This window comes from Jatropha curcas, chromosome 3 (genome assembly GCF_041381405.1).
Source record: "Jatropha curcas cultivar XTBG-Jc1 chromosome 3, XTBG_Jcur_1.0, whole genome shotgun sequence".
Taxonomy (NCBI): Eukaryota; Viridiplantae; Streptophyta; class Magnoliopsida; order Malpighiales; family Euphorbiaceae; genus Jatropha; species Jatropha curcas.
Window position 1 is genome coordinate 4,228,287 of NC_143153.1, and position 13,756 is coordinate 4,242,042.

The window sequence follows — 13,756 nt, forward strand, 5'->3', positions numbered from 1 at the left end:
TATGGCTGAATTCGGAAAAATCAATTAAATTGACCAGTTTAATTCGATTTGGTTAAATTAAAAATTTAGGTTGACTTTATTTTTAATAAATTAAAATTTTTTGGACTCTGTTCTGTTATTATTATTTAGTTAAGGTCAAATTGATTAAATCTAAAACTTAAATTAAAATAATAAGAATATCAAGCTGAACGAACTTCTTTGGTTCGGTTTTATAAACAATTTGATTTGATTCTATTTTCTCTAAAAATATTTGATTTATTTGAATTTTATCGAACCAAACAGACCGAATCCTTATTCATACTCTAATTAACTTTAAAAAAAAGGGTAAGAATTTATAATACAATACAGTGACTAAATTTTAAGTAATTAAAGAAAGAAACAAAAGTTTAAGATAAAAAAATAATAAATTTCCTCCATTTAAATATTGCCAAGCTGAGGATATAAGCGACTGTTTGTAGCACGCATAGATCAGGTTTAATCGAGACATCAAATTCAAAGATAGAAGGAAATAAAAAAAAGGGTTATGTTTGAATTAATCCTATGTTGCTATGTAATCCATTACACTAATCATGATTTCATCTTTTAAAAAAATTTCAGAGAGAGAGAGAGAGCACGGATGATAATTCATCTAAAGACTTTCTAGAAAGTAGAAACATCCCTGTCCTCCACTTGCTGTTCATAGTCTTTAAGTGACGAGCTATTTTAAATATTACTGTATTAAGTCAACAATATCCGCATGCATATCCCCACTTGCACTGACATTAAGAGGAGACCACCTTTACTAGCATATGCACCTTCATCTTCATCTCTGAATATTGCATTACAGACACACTATGACTTACACAATTCTTCTTCTCATCATATTATCTCTGTGCACCACCAACTGCAATGGTCAAGATCCTTTAGGTAATTTATGCAATGATCAACAAACTAATAATAAAACTACCATCCAAAATATCAACCACTTAATAACCGAGCTAGTTTCAAAAGCTTCTTCTTCCGGTTACTTCACCACCACCTCCGGCCAAGGCCAAGATAAAATATACGGCCTAGCGCAATGCAGAGGTGATGTTAGCACCGACGACTGCTCCGGCTGCCTCCTTGACGCTGCCAAAGAAATCGGCCAGCGCTGTCCGAATCAAGTTGATGCAAGAATTTGGTATGATTATTGCTTTTTAAGGTATAGCAATAAAGATTTTATCGGAAAGCTTGATACTTCTTATGCTCTTTTTTACATCAACGTTGAAAATGTTACGGTGATAGACCCTGAAGCTTTTAACCGAAAATTGGGGAATTTGATTGATGAAATTAGATCAGAAGCTGTAATGGAAAAGAGTAAAGGGATTGGTAAAGGGGAGACAAAGTTGACACCTTTGGTTACACTTTATGCATTAGCGCAATGTACAAGAGACTTGGCTGTTGTAGACTGTGCTCAGTGTATAGCCATTGCCGTCGGTAATTTCCCTAACTTCTGTAACAACAGAAAGGGTTGCAGAGCTATTTACAGTAACTGTTATGTCCGATATGAGCTCTATCCATTTTTCTTTCCTCTCGATTCATCTAATAATTCTTCATCTGTTGGTAATTGTGTTGTAAAGGTTTATCCTTGAATTGGAATCTTTATCACCAGAAGCTCTGTTGAGCTATAAATTAATAATACTTGTTGTAAGAAAAAAATAATTAACCATATTAAACTTATAATCTTGCAATTATTGACTCTAATTTTTTTTTTTGGTGGGCAAAGAAGAGCAGAACAAAAAGCAGAAACCTATCAAAAAGTCAATACTACAGGTATCAGCTCAAAAAATCAAAGACAAAGAACTAAGATTAGCTTCCCAAATTAATAAAGAAGAAGGGATGACATGCCCCAACTTGGCCAAATGATCAACCATATAATTAGCTTCACGAAACGCATGATGGATAAAACACTCCTAATCACAAGTCATAAAGCTCTGAATATCCAAAATAAGAACAACCAAAGGATGAGCAATAGATAACCTTGAGCTCATCAGCCGAATAGCCTCCAAACAACCAGACTCAACAACAACCTTATGGAAACCACGATCCCAAGCAAGAATAAGCCCTGTCTGAATAGAGGACAACTCACCAACTAAAATAGTAGAATGACTAATATTAAGAGAATATCCTCCAAACCACCTTCCCTAGCAATCACAAAACACACCATCACTACTAGTCGACCCCTAATTAGTAAGACTACTACCATTACAATTTAACTTCACTCAACTCTCTTGAGGCTTAACTCAATCCACACAAAACTGCTTACTAACTCTAGCCAAAGAAACAGCAGGAGTAGAAGAATTCACAATATCCAAAGCTACTTTAAAAACACAATGACCTAAAGCAAAAACAACAACAAGTTCATTCTGAAAAACATACAAGTTCCTCGCTTTTCAGACCCACCAAATAGCAGCTAAAAACCAATGATGCCAGGAGATACCAAAGGGACCAGGCATGTGCAAGGATGAATTTAAATGCAATCACAACACAACATCATCCACCCAAAAAATTTAGGAGGCAAACTCCGCTATTGCGACCATGCCAGCACCACAACACAATCACGAAAAAGATGCAACAGAGACCCCTCCTCCATAGAACATAAACTACATAGATTAGAAAGAGTCATACCTCTCTGAAACCAAAAAGAATTAGTCGTAAAAGGCTATGCAGAATCAACCAAAGGAAATGTCTCAATTTAAGCAAACCATCAACAGACCAAATCCATGAGAAAGAAATAAAATCAATACCTACATGCACCTCCTCCAATAATAAAGATAAATAGGCTGCTTTAACAAATATTCACTATTAGAAAAAAAATTCACAAAATGGAGTCCTGAATAGAAGCAACCAAAGGAAGAGGAACCGCATAAATTAAGCACTTAATATCATCCAGAAGACAGGTACGTAACATAGAAAGATCCCAAGAACCATTATGAATAAAGTCGCCCACCCGAAGATGCTCCTCACCCCCAAAAATAGACCCTACTAAATCCACCAAGGGATCCACAGGCAACCAAGAATCATACCATAAACTGATTAGTCGACCAGCCCTTACTCGCCTAGAAACATGAGACTGAAGATGCTGAAAACTACGAACAATCCCCTTCCAAGTAAAAGAATCACAAACCTATAAGACCGAAGGAAAAGAGCGACCATGACAATATTTGTGAGTCAAAACCTGGACCCAAAGAGCTGAGTCATGCATAAAAATCTTTCAACCCAACTTACCCAACATAACAACATTAAACAACCGGGAACTTTGGAAACCAAACCCCAAAACTTCTTAGGCTTAATAAGCCAATTCTACCCAACCAAATGCATCTTATGACGCTCCACCGTAGGACCCTAATAAAAATTACGAGACAACTTATCAACAGTCCCACAAATAAAAGAAAGTAACCACACAGTTTGCATAGTATAAACAGGTAAAGAAGAAACAGAAGATTTAATAAGAACTTCCTTACGGGCAGGATTAAGCAAATGGGACCTCCAATTCGCCAAACGAACCTCCACCTTCTAAATAATGTCTTGATACAGCGCCACAGAAGACCGTCCATGAAGTAAAGGAACCCCCAGCTACTTGCCTATATCTGAGATAACTGCGACACCAAATAATGGCTGGAACCTATGTCGCATAGGACGAGAGACCGTTCTAGAGAAAAAATTGCAAGATTTGGCCAGATTAGCCTTCTGCCCACTACCCCCGTAAAAGTCCACCAAAACATCATGAACTACTTTAGCTTACCGAACAGAAGCTTTCTAAAAAATAATCAAGTCGTCGGCAAATAGCAAATGACTAATATGAGGACCACCCTTCGAAGCACAGGCCGAACCCACTTTTTCCTAACCACCTGACACTGAATCAGTAAAGATAGCCCCTCCATACAAAGGACAAACAGATACGGGGATAAAGGGTCACTCTAATGCAGACCCCAAGAAGGCACAAAATAACCAGAAGGACTCCCATTCCAAAGCAGTGGTAAAGAAGACTGGGCAAGAGCACTCATAATCAAAGAAACCCATAAGTTGGAAAAGCCAAAAGAAACCAGAACAAACAGCAGAAAATCCCAATTCACTCTTTCATAGGCTTTTTCCAAATCAACTTGCAAAGCAAAATGAGTCATTTTAGACTTAGATCTTCGGAAAGAATGAAGAAGCTCCTGAGTGATAATAATATTATCAACCGTAGTACATCCCGAAATAAAGCTACTATTAAAAGGACTAATCAACCCATCTATAAAGGGTCACAATCGAAGACTCAAAACCTTTATAACCACCTTATATAAGACATTACAAAGAGTGATCGGCCTGAACTGAGAACAATACAACCTTGGGAATGAGTACCTTAGGAATGAGAACAATAAAACCTTTGGCCAAATGGAGATCCATCACACCAGTGGAAAACGTGTGATTAACAAAGGAGACCACCTCATCACCTACAATATCCCAGTACTTCTTAAAAAATAAAGGTTGGAACCCATCAGGCCCCGGAGCTTTAAAAGAATCCATACTAGAGACCGTCGCCCAAACCTCATCCCTAAAAACCGGCCTCATCATATCTGCCATAACATTTGCTGATAAATGAGGAAAAATAATACTAGAGAACACAGACGGAGAAAATTGAGAATCAGTAGAAAGCAAAGAACATAATAATCACAAGCTAAACCCTTCAGAGTAGGAGGATCCGAAATCCAATCACTTTTAAGACATTCGATCTTATTTTATTTTCAACAAACCCGAGTAAGAGCATGATAATATTTAGTGCACCGATCACCACCCCGAAGCCAAGAATTGAGAGATTTCTGAAACAGAAAACTTCCTCCTGTTGTAAAATCAAATTATACTAAGATAGCAAATCCTTCTCTGGATTAAGAAAGAAGGTAGAGACCTGACGCTACAAAGCTGCCTGAACCCCCTTAATACGATGAACAAGGACCCACTTATTATAATGGATATTACCAAACACTTCCCGGTTCCAACTACAAGCCTGCTCCTGAACATTAGAAAGAGTAATAGATATAGAAGAATGTAGCTGAGCCCAAGTCGACTACCAAACACTTCCCGGTTCCAACTACAAGCCTGCTCCTGAATATTAGAAAGAGTAATAGATATAGAAGAATGTAGCTGAGCCCAAGTCGACTCTACCACTGCTTGGAAATCTTCCCTAGTAGCCCTAGCAGCTTCAAGCTGAAAAGGCTTAAATACAGGGACAAGAGGAAAACCTTTAGTAGCCAACAATAAAGGAAAATGATCAAAAGCAAGACGAGGCAAAGACGCAACAGACGCCTCAGAAAAAGCAAACCGCCAATCTGAATTACATAAAGCCCTATCTAGACGCTCATGAATGACCCTAACACCGACAATAGAATGAGTCCATGTGAACTGACACCTTGACCAACCCAAATCCATCAAGGAACAACAGTCCCAATTATCCAAAAAGCGCCTACAATTTAAAACAGAAGCAACAACACCACCTATCTTCTCCACGGGGCTAGCAATATCATTAAAATCACCAAGGCGCACCCAAGGCACAACCATTTGACCAGCAATATCAAACATCTGAGACCAAAATAAATCCTTCTGAGAATGGACAAGACTAGTATAAACAATAGTTAAAAACCAAACATTATAACCAGGCACAAATATAGAACAATGCACAAATTGAGAATTAACTTACAGCTCATGAATACTACAAGAATAATTTTGCCACAAAATCCAACACCACCAGCAAAACCAACAGGATGAGAAAGATTAAATTCAAAAAATCAAGCTTACGAGCTACAGAAATAGCACGAGCATCAGAGATACGAGGCTACACAATAATCAAATATCAGGTCTGTGCAATTGATGAAACTCCTTAACCTGAATTCTATAACCCCTTTTAGCCGCACCACCACAATTCCAAATAATAACTTTTAAATCCATAAAAAATGAATTAAAAAAAGAACACAAGAAAAACTCCTTTCAATGAGACTGCTGAGGGCTAGGGCTACGACTACGAGAGTGACGGTCGGACAATACAGTACCTCCAGCCGCAACACCACCAGAAAACGGCTCTTCATTATCGTCACTAGAAAAAGAACCTGATGCCACGTAGTCAGCACCAACCCCACCAATACCAGCAAACTGTGCTTGTAAAATCAAAGAAAACTCAGCAATGACTAGTGGGTCAGGCAGGTCAGGATCTTTCAACTTGTCAACACACCGCAGGACCCGACTATGAGACCCATCCTTAACCATATTCAAACCTGCACCCACAGAAGGAGGCGCAGTGGTCTTTGCCAAGTCAACACCCAAAGTAACATCACGTGAAGCTTGGAGAGCCCCATCCGCAATAGACCCAAGTCCAATAACATCACTTACCTGATCCCCCTTGTCCATTGGCAACTGAGACCCGTTAACTGGTTCCACAAACATGCCCGAAGGCCCGCTAAGCGAACAAGAACTATTGACTCTAATTTGATGCCACAAATCATGAACACAAATATTAAATCTATAATCTTGTAATAATATACCACAAATCATAATTAAAGGTTTATTAGCATGATTTGTGGCATTATCTTGGAGTCAACAGTTATAAAATTATAAATGGATTTGATATTCAGCATACATTTCATTTTGCATCTTAAAATGAGAATTGACTGTCATTTTAGTAGGTATCTTCATCTTATTCTTTGGATTGTGTTTATCTCCATTATTTCTTTTTTTTAAATATATAATTCATTAATTATAATATCAAACATTACAAATACTCATAGATCAAAAGCTTGGATGATCTTTCATACAAAAATATCTAATATTATTTCTTTTATTTTTAGTTTTATTATTAAAAAAAAAAAAAAAACTCCTCTATTTCAAATTCTAACTCTTAGTAGTTGTTGGTGTTTGACATGAATTCCAATTTCCATAAAGTTAAAGGCATTAATTAATTAACTGATTTGATAATTTTGCATTTCATCACTTACCCATCTCATATCTATAATGAAATTCAATGAACATCGATCAATATTGGTGAACTAGTTAACGTGGTTAATGACATAATTTAACACCAACATCGCATCATAAAGATTGAGAATACTTCTAAATAATGAATTCAGATCAAAAAGAAGCTTTTAGAGATATATGCACAAACTTGGAATAATTTTATTTCAACTTTCAATAACATATACATAAGGTCAATCGTATATATTATATACATGTACCTCCTTTTGTTTATTTTTTATCATTTCTTTCAGATTATGCTAAAATTACATAATTAGTTGTTAACTTTGCCACTGCTTCTAGGAAAAGGGATTGCATCTCTAACATCAGGAATGGCAGTAGCAAACAGAACCAAAAGATCAAACCAAGCACTAAAACCAGATGTTTTAACTGTTCCATGCCTTCGCAGATCTAAGTACCATTCATACTGCTCTCTTGCCAACCCTAGTTCATTTATCCTGCAACCAAGTTAATTAATTAGAAACAAACATTCAAGAATTTTTTTATAGAAACAAACATTCAAGAATTTTTTTATCTTAAATTCTAAAAACTTATGTATGCATATGTACTTATAATCTTAAGAAACAAATTAGTATTACCTTGTATTTAGCATATTGAAACGTTCCTCATTTTGGGTTCCAGTGATCAATATTCCACCCTGCAAAAAAATTCGGAAAAAAAAAATCCCATCCACTTTTATGAATACTCTTTACATATTAAACTAGGATTTGAATTTTCTTTTTCTTTTATTTTTTTTAGCTTACCTTGGGTATAATCATGTCAAATGCTGCAACTGTTTGCCCATCATCGTTTAAGCGTGCATAAAACGGTTTAAGTCCTTTAGGATAATTGTATATAATTACAGGCTTCCTACTGTAGATTTCATCGGTCAAACAACTGCCAATCCGTTAAATATAATGTAAGTACCAAAAGATGACAGTGTATCCACCTGACAAATGTAAGATATTTCACTTCATACCTTAGATGTTGGGATGTTAGAGGAGCATCCCATTCGGGCTGAATATCAAATTTTCTATCAGTAACCTACTTGACAAAATTCAAAACATTTTGGTAAACTTGTTAGAGGTTAATGTATTTGTTAGTACTGTAATGAAATGGATTGATGCAACTAACTTGCCTTTTTCAGAATGTTCACTGCTTCCATGTAAGTGATCCTTTCATATGCACATCGTGACATTGCTTCAAGAAGATTGATTCTGTTTTTGTCAATACGTTTGGAAATAAATTTCATGTCTTCTGAACAATTTTCTAAAACCCATTTGCAGAGGAACTTGAAGTAGTCTTCCGCACAGTTCATTGCATCCTGAGAAACCCAAGAAACAATAGAAATCCGTTAGTTGCTGAAACAACAGTACTAAACATATCGTTCATACTGAAAGAAACCGTTGATTTTTACACCTCTAATTGGGAAAAGGCAATTTCAGCTTCAACTATCCACATCTCTGGCAATTGTTTAGCTGATCCTCTTCTATCTGCTCGAAATCTGGGTCCAAAAGCGTAGACATTGCCAAGAGCAGAAGCATAGCTTTCCAGATGAAGGAGACCAGAAACAGTTAAATAAGTCTGTTGAGAAAAGAAATCTTCAGGAACATGAACTTCACTAGCCTTGCTTAAAGTTTCTGATTTCAGTTTTCTTTTTGCTTCTATTAGTGATGCCAATTGAGTTATTTTTAGCAAATCCTCTTCGGCCGCAAGCAAAGCCTCTCTATTGCTATCACTTCTCTTGAGTTGTTGAACCAAAGTATTCTTCTCTTTTAATGCAGCCTTGACAGTTTCAAAACTAACACCTTCAGTATCATCAGTAGTAATCTTGGGATACTCCTTTTTAACTTCTGTTCCAGAAAGAGTTGTAACTCGAAACTTCTCGCTAAATCCTTCACCATCTGTGATTGTTATGATGGGAACTTGCACACTGAGAAACCCATTATTTTGGAAGAATGTGTAAGTTGCAAAAGTCAGGGCACTTCGGATTCGCATAACAGATGCCACCTACATAGTGTACAAAAAAAAAACATCAACATGAAAAACAAAATTGCAAATTTATTTCATAAATTTTTGGGGATAACAGATTGCAATTGCAACTCACAGTAGTAGTTCGGGGCCGAAAATGGGAACAGTCTCTCAAGGTCTCCAATGGCAATCGCTTCCTTGATAATGGATATTTGTCCTCTTCTATTGTTCCTATATGATGAATTTTCTCTGCTTTAAACTCAATACCACGTTTTCCTACCGTTGATAAAACTTTCAGGACACCTTCAGCTAATATACAAGTTCCAATAGGCAGAGATCGGATGGGAAAACCTTCAGACAACTCTATAATAACCTGAAAAATTTTTGACATATGTCAAACATTTGGCTTTGATAGTATTGGATTCAATAAAACTCAAGCATGTAAAATAAAACTTGATTCAGCTCAGTTCGAGTTAAAGTACCTGAAGAGTTGCAACACAAGAACCATCGCTAACAAGCAAGTTAACGATTGAAGACAAAGCTGGTTTAGGTATAGAGGTTACAGGCTGCTGAGGCTCCAACTTTGCACGAATTGGGTTGCTTCCCCCACCACCAAAAATCTTTGCTATTGACCTAATTAAAGGTAGACGAGTTTGAAGAATCTCCATGCAGCTTACATCTTTATGCCCTGGAGAGACAATATCGCTTTCATGACCCTCTGCTAATGATGATGGCAGAGAGTCTTTTTTCACCTCCTTAAAAGACTTAACCCACCCTCCTATCACAACTCTTTCTCCTGCCAAGCCAACCCCACCATCGTCTCGTTCTAGTATGGTTTTAAGGACTACTCTTTTCGAGTACTTAAATGGTGGGATCAGAGGAAGCTGGGAATCTCCTGCTTCTTGAGATGTCGTTTTCTGTTCTTGTGGTGTCGTTTTGGGTTCTTGAGCTTCCGTTTTAGATTTTTCAGAGAGAATAGTAGGTTCTTGGGATGCCATTTTTTTGGATTAAGAAAAGTTGTGGGTTTTCTGAATTGGGAATTGGAAAGTGAATGGATTATGCTGAAACAGATTAAGGGAAATGGTGGTTGTGGCGATAATGATATAGAAGAAGAAGGATGCTTTGCTTTGGAATTGATTTCTTGAAGAAGGAAGAGAATGGGAGGAAAGGAAAGGGATTAATTGTTTCAGAGATTTGATATCAAATATAGAAATTTTATTTAGAGTGAAAGAAAGGGAGAAACGTGAGCGGCAAAGTTTGGTATTCTTCAAGGCTGGACATTCGCGGGAACTTAAAAGTCAAACTGCCAACCCAAAACAGAGGCAACGTTCAAATGGGCTTTCTCTTTTGGGCTCAGCAACAAATTTGTGGCCCAAGTGTGTGTACATGCATACAGTCTCCTTTCTTATTTGCTTTCTTTATTTATTTTTATTTTGGATAATTTGATCTGGACTTATTGGACTCTAAAAAGAATCTAATCATGTTTTATTTTTCAAATAGATATTGATATATTTATTTTTACTAAGGTAAATCAAACACAATTACAAAATAAATAACCAATTTTTTTTTTTCTTTTCAAATTTAAATTAGTCAGTAGACTTAAGTAATCAAACCAACCATATTTAATGCACCATTTTAATGATAAAATGTCATGTCTGTGTCGTTTGACAATGCATGTTGACAAAGAAAGTACATAATTGTAGGTTTTAGGCAAATTTTGAATAAAAGTAAGATATCTGACCATTGTCTGAATGTACCTAAAGACATTATTACATAAGATAGCACGCCCTAATTAAACCAAATATACTGTTATAAGTGAAGTTGGTTGGCAAAAATTGACCAATCGTTTGATGAAGTATTAAATAAAATGAAATAAAATCTTATAAAAATAATTGAAATTCAATTATAAAACTCATTTAAACTTGCCCATTGCAATAATTATTGTGTGTAGGGACAGAAACCGTATTCCTCAATTTTGAATTACCCATATTCAAGTCCATTTAAAATTTTAATAAGGCTAAAATATATACAAACAGTCATGTGTATATATATATATATCTTATGATACCTCAAAATTTAATAGGCACTTATTATATCTTTAAGGTTAAGGATTTAGTGATATTGCACATTTCTCTACACTAGTAATATTAATTTTTGAAATTTTTATTTTTTTTAAACAAATTATTAATTGGATATATAGTTAGTATAACTTTTGAAATAATAATTTTCAATTTTTTTAACATCTAATAAAAACTAAAGTTGCTTATCACTCCAATCAATATTGCTGATCATATATTCCACCATTTTAATAATCATATATTCTTCAAGTTTATTGAAAATTTCTTTTAAAACACGTGTTCAAATCCCTTTACCTTATGTTGAAAATCCACTTTAAATAGAGGATTAAACTTACCAAGATATGATATGTGTTCTAACTCATGGACAAATCCAATGGAAATAAAAATTTTTTAAAAATTATAAGTACTTTATCTTTTTTTTTCTTTTTCTTTTTTTTTTTTTTTTGCTTAATGTGTAATCAAAAATACTATCATTTCAATAAAAAAATCATTTTTCACGATGCTTCACTTGGCTTGAAGGTATAGCTCACTTGGTAGAGCTATAGTTACATTACAGGTTGCGAATTTTGCGATCCATACCAAGTATCGCATCCACTGCATTCTTATTGATGCAATAGTCGAGATATAAATTACTAAGAGTCGTTTTGGTTGTAGGAAGAGGACAACACATCTCTATGGCTGCCTATTTCCGGGACATGAGAGTGCGCTCTTCTCGTTTTATGTTCATAAATGAGCTCATAGATTAGATCTAGGCAAATCAATCCCTTAAACAAATCAGGAAGTATCGACGTTGGAAAAATAAAATACTGCCCCTCTTCTATCCCTATTTGTGTGATGTGAAACTTACCCATTTACCCAATTACAGTAACTTTTATTTTTTGTTCCAAACATATATGCATAGATAGACCATAAATGAATGTCTAAAGTATGGAAAGCGAGAGATGAGACAGGAGCATTCCCGATGCCTCTAAACAAAGAAAGACAGAGGATAATATACAGGCTTAGAGTATTTATTTTGGGTATGTCGAAACTTGTGGTCTCTCTATATAATATATTACTGTGGAGTGGGCATCAGTTTCCTACCCTCAAAGCCCTTTGGTGGGTGGGTGGGTGAGAGATATGTCTCTTCTTCACCCTCATACAAACTCAATCATATATATTCTACTACCATGCATGATATGAAAAAATCAAAATGATTCTCTAATTCACTAGAATTCCAATTTAACCCCTTGCAAATCGTATTTTGGAGAACAAAACGACGAAAGAATAAGGGCCTTTTGGTAGTTTTCGAAATAAGAGCAGGCAATCTGTCGGTTTTAAAAGTTTTTGGGGTCCCTCTGAGTTTTTACTCAGTCTATCTTTTATGGTCATTAATTGACCACAACTCTCTAATCTCTTCTTCTTGTCTCTCTGTCTCAATATTTTCTTTCTTTCTTTCTTTCTTTCTGTTCATATTACCAAAGTCCTTCAATCCAATAAAGAGAAGAGAAAAGAAACATGGCAAATATTAAACTATGCAACTTACTCTTCTTCTGCCTTTTCCTTGCAGCATATGTTACTCAAGGTTATAACCAAATCCCACTTGCTACAATTCTTTAAATTTTACTCTCTTTCTTATTATTAATTTTTTCTCATATATGTTATATGTAAGAACATAATTTCACTTAGTTCTTAATTTCTTGCATTGTATTACAAGATAGATCTACTGTATCTTATCTTCATTGTGTTTGGTTGCCAAGAATATATTTATATATTGTAATTATTCTTCTTTTTTTTATTTTTCTTTTCTCCTTCGTAATCCATCAGACTTAATTGCTTAATTAAATGGAAATTGATATTATTACATATCTAATATTTGTATATGTTGCAGGATCCAGAATTACTCAAACAATAATTACTAGTTATCATCCAATACAGGTAAGATTAATTAACAAGATTTTTCATCGAAGAATTTTTTTTTTCTTTTAATTTCACTCTGACTGTATTTAAACTCGCAATCTTCCAAAACTGAGTTGAGTTCAGTATCACTTATTCAAAATATAATATGTTTACAAATCAAGAAATAATTTTTTTTAAAAATATTATTATAATATTGTTAATTGATTTTGTTGTAACTTTTAGAACATTTTGATTTGAAAACTTAAAAATTGTGCAGGGTGGCAGTAAAGAAGAGAGTTCAAGGAATTCAAGGAGACTGATGATAGGATCAACAGCTCCAACATGCACTTACAATGAGTGTAGAGGATGCAAATACAAGTGTAGGGCTGAGCAAGTTCCTGTGGAAGGAAATGACCCAATCAACAGTGCATATCACTACAAGTGTGTTTGTCATAGGTGATAAATATTTTTATTTTCTATTATTTCTTGTTCTTGTGGTGGTGAAATTTTAAAAATTATAAATTAGGTGTCTTAGCATCCATTGGATGCATAAATTTTTGCCTGTTATTCCAATGTCATATGTAATTTCTTGAGAAAAATATTTCCTAAGTTCTTCTTCTTCTCATTATTATTATTCTTCTATCTCTTTTTGTATTAACAGAAGAAATAAAGTAGCCAATTTTAGAATCCTTGCTTTTTTTAATTGAGGTTGTGTTCCGCGACTGCTTTATAAGTAGTTTTTAGCATTTTGACTAAATGTTATTCTAAATAGGTTCAGTAACATAATATTTAAATTAATTTTTAGAAATTAAAGCAGGGTTTTGTGAAAA

At 34.9% G+C, this 13,756-nt stretch overlaps 3 protein-coding genes across 3 annotated transcripts; 2 read left to right on the forward strand and 1 right to left on the reverse strand.

Moving 5' to 3' along the window:
- Positions 1-734: 734 nt before the first annotated feature.
- Positions 735-1,709, forward strand: LOC149497374 (cysteine-rich repeat secretory protein 55-like). The gene has a single exon (XM_089718794.1). The coding sequence runs from the start codon at positions 834-836 to the stop codon at positions 1,608-1,610; it is 777 nt and encodes a 258-aa protein (XP_089574920.1). The 5' UTR covers positions 735-833; the 3' UTR covers positions 1,611-1,709.
- Positions 1,710-7,141: 5,432 nt separating this feature from the next.
- NS2 (asparaginyl-tRNA synthetase 2) lies at positions 7,142-10,179 on the reverse strand. The gene is made up of 8 exons (XM_012229631.4): positions 9,453-10,179; positions 9,107-9,343; positions 8,419-9,009; positions 8,138-8,323; positions 7,979-8,043; positions 7,764-7,896; positions 7,599-7,657; positions 7,142-7,457 (listed from the first exon to the last, which is right to left on the reverse strand). Exons 1-8 carry the CDS (start codon positions 9,966-9,968, stop codon positions 7,274-7,276), a joined length of 1,971 nt encoding a protein of 656 aa, XP_012085021.1. The 5' UTR covers positions 9,969-10,179; the 3' UTR covers positions 7,142-7,273.
- A 2,043-nt stretch (positions 10,180-12,222) lies between these two features.
- STOMAGEN (stomagen) lies at positions 12,223-13,554 on the forward strand. Its single transcript, XM_089719424.1, has 3 exons — positions 12,223-12,612; positions 12,919-12,965; positions 13,204-13,554. The coding sequence occupies exons 1-3, from the start codon at positions 12,546-12,548 to the stop codon at positions 13,384-13,386; spliced, it is 297 nt and encodes a 98-aa protein (XP_089575550.1). The 5' UTR covers positions 12,223-12,545; the 3' UTR covers positions 13,387-13,554.
- The last annotated feature ends 202 nt before the right edge of the window (positions 13,555-13,756 follow it).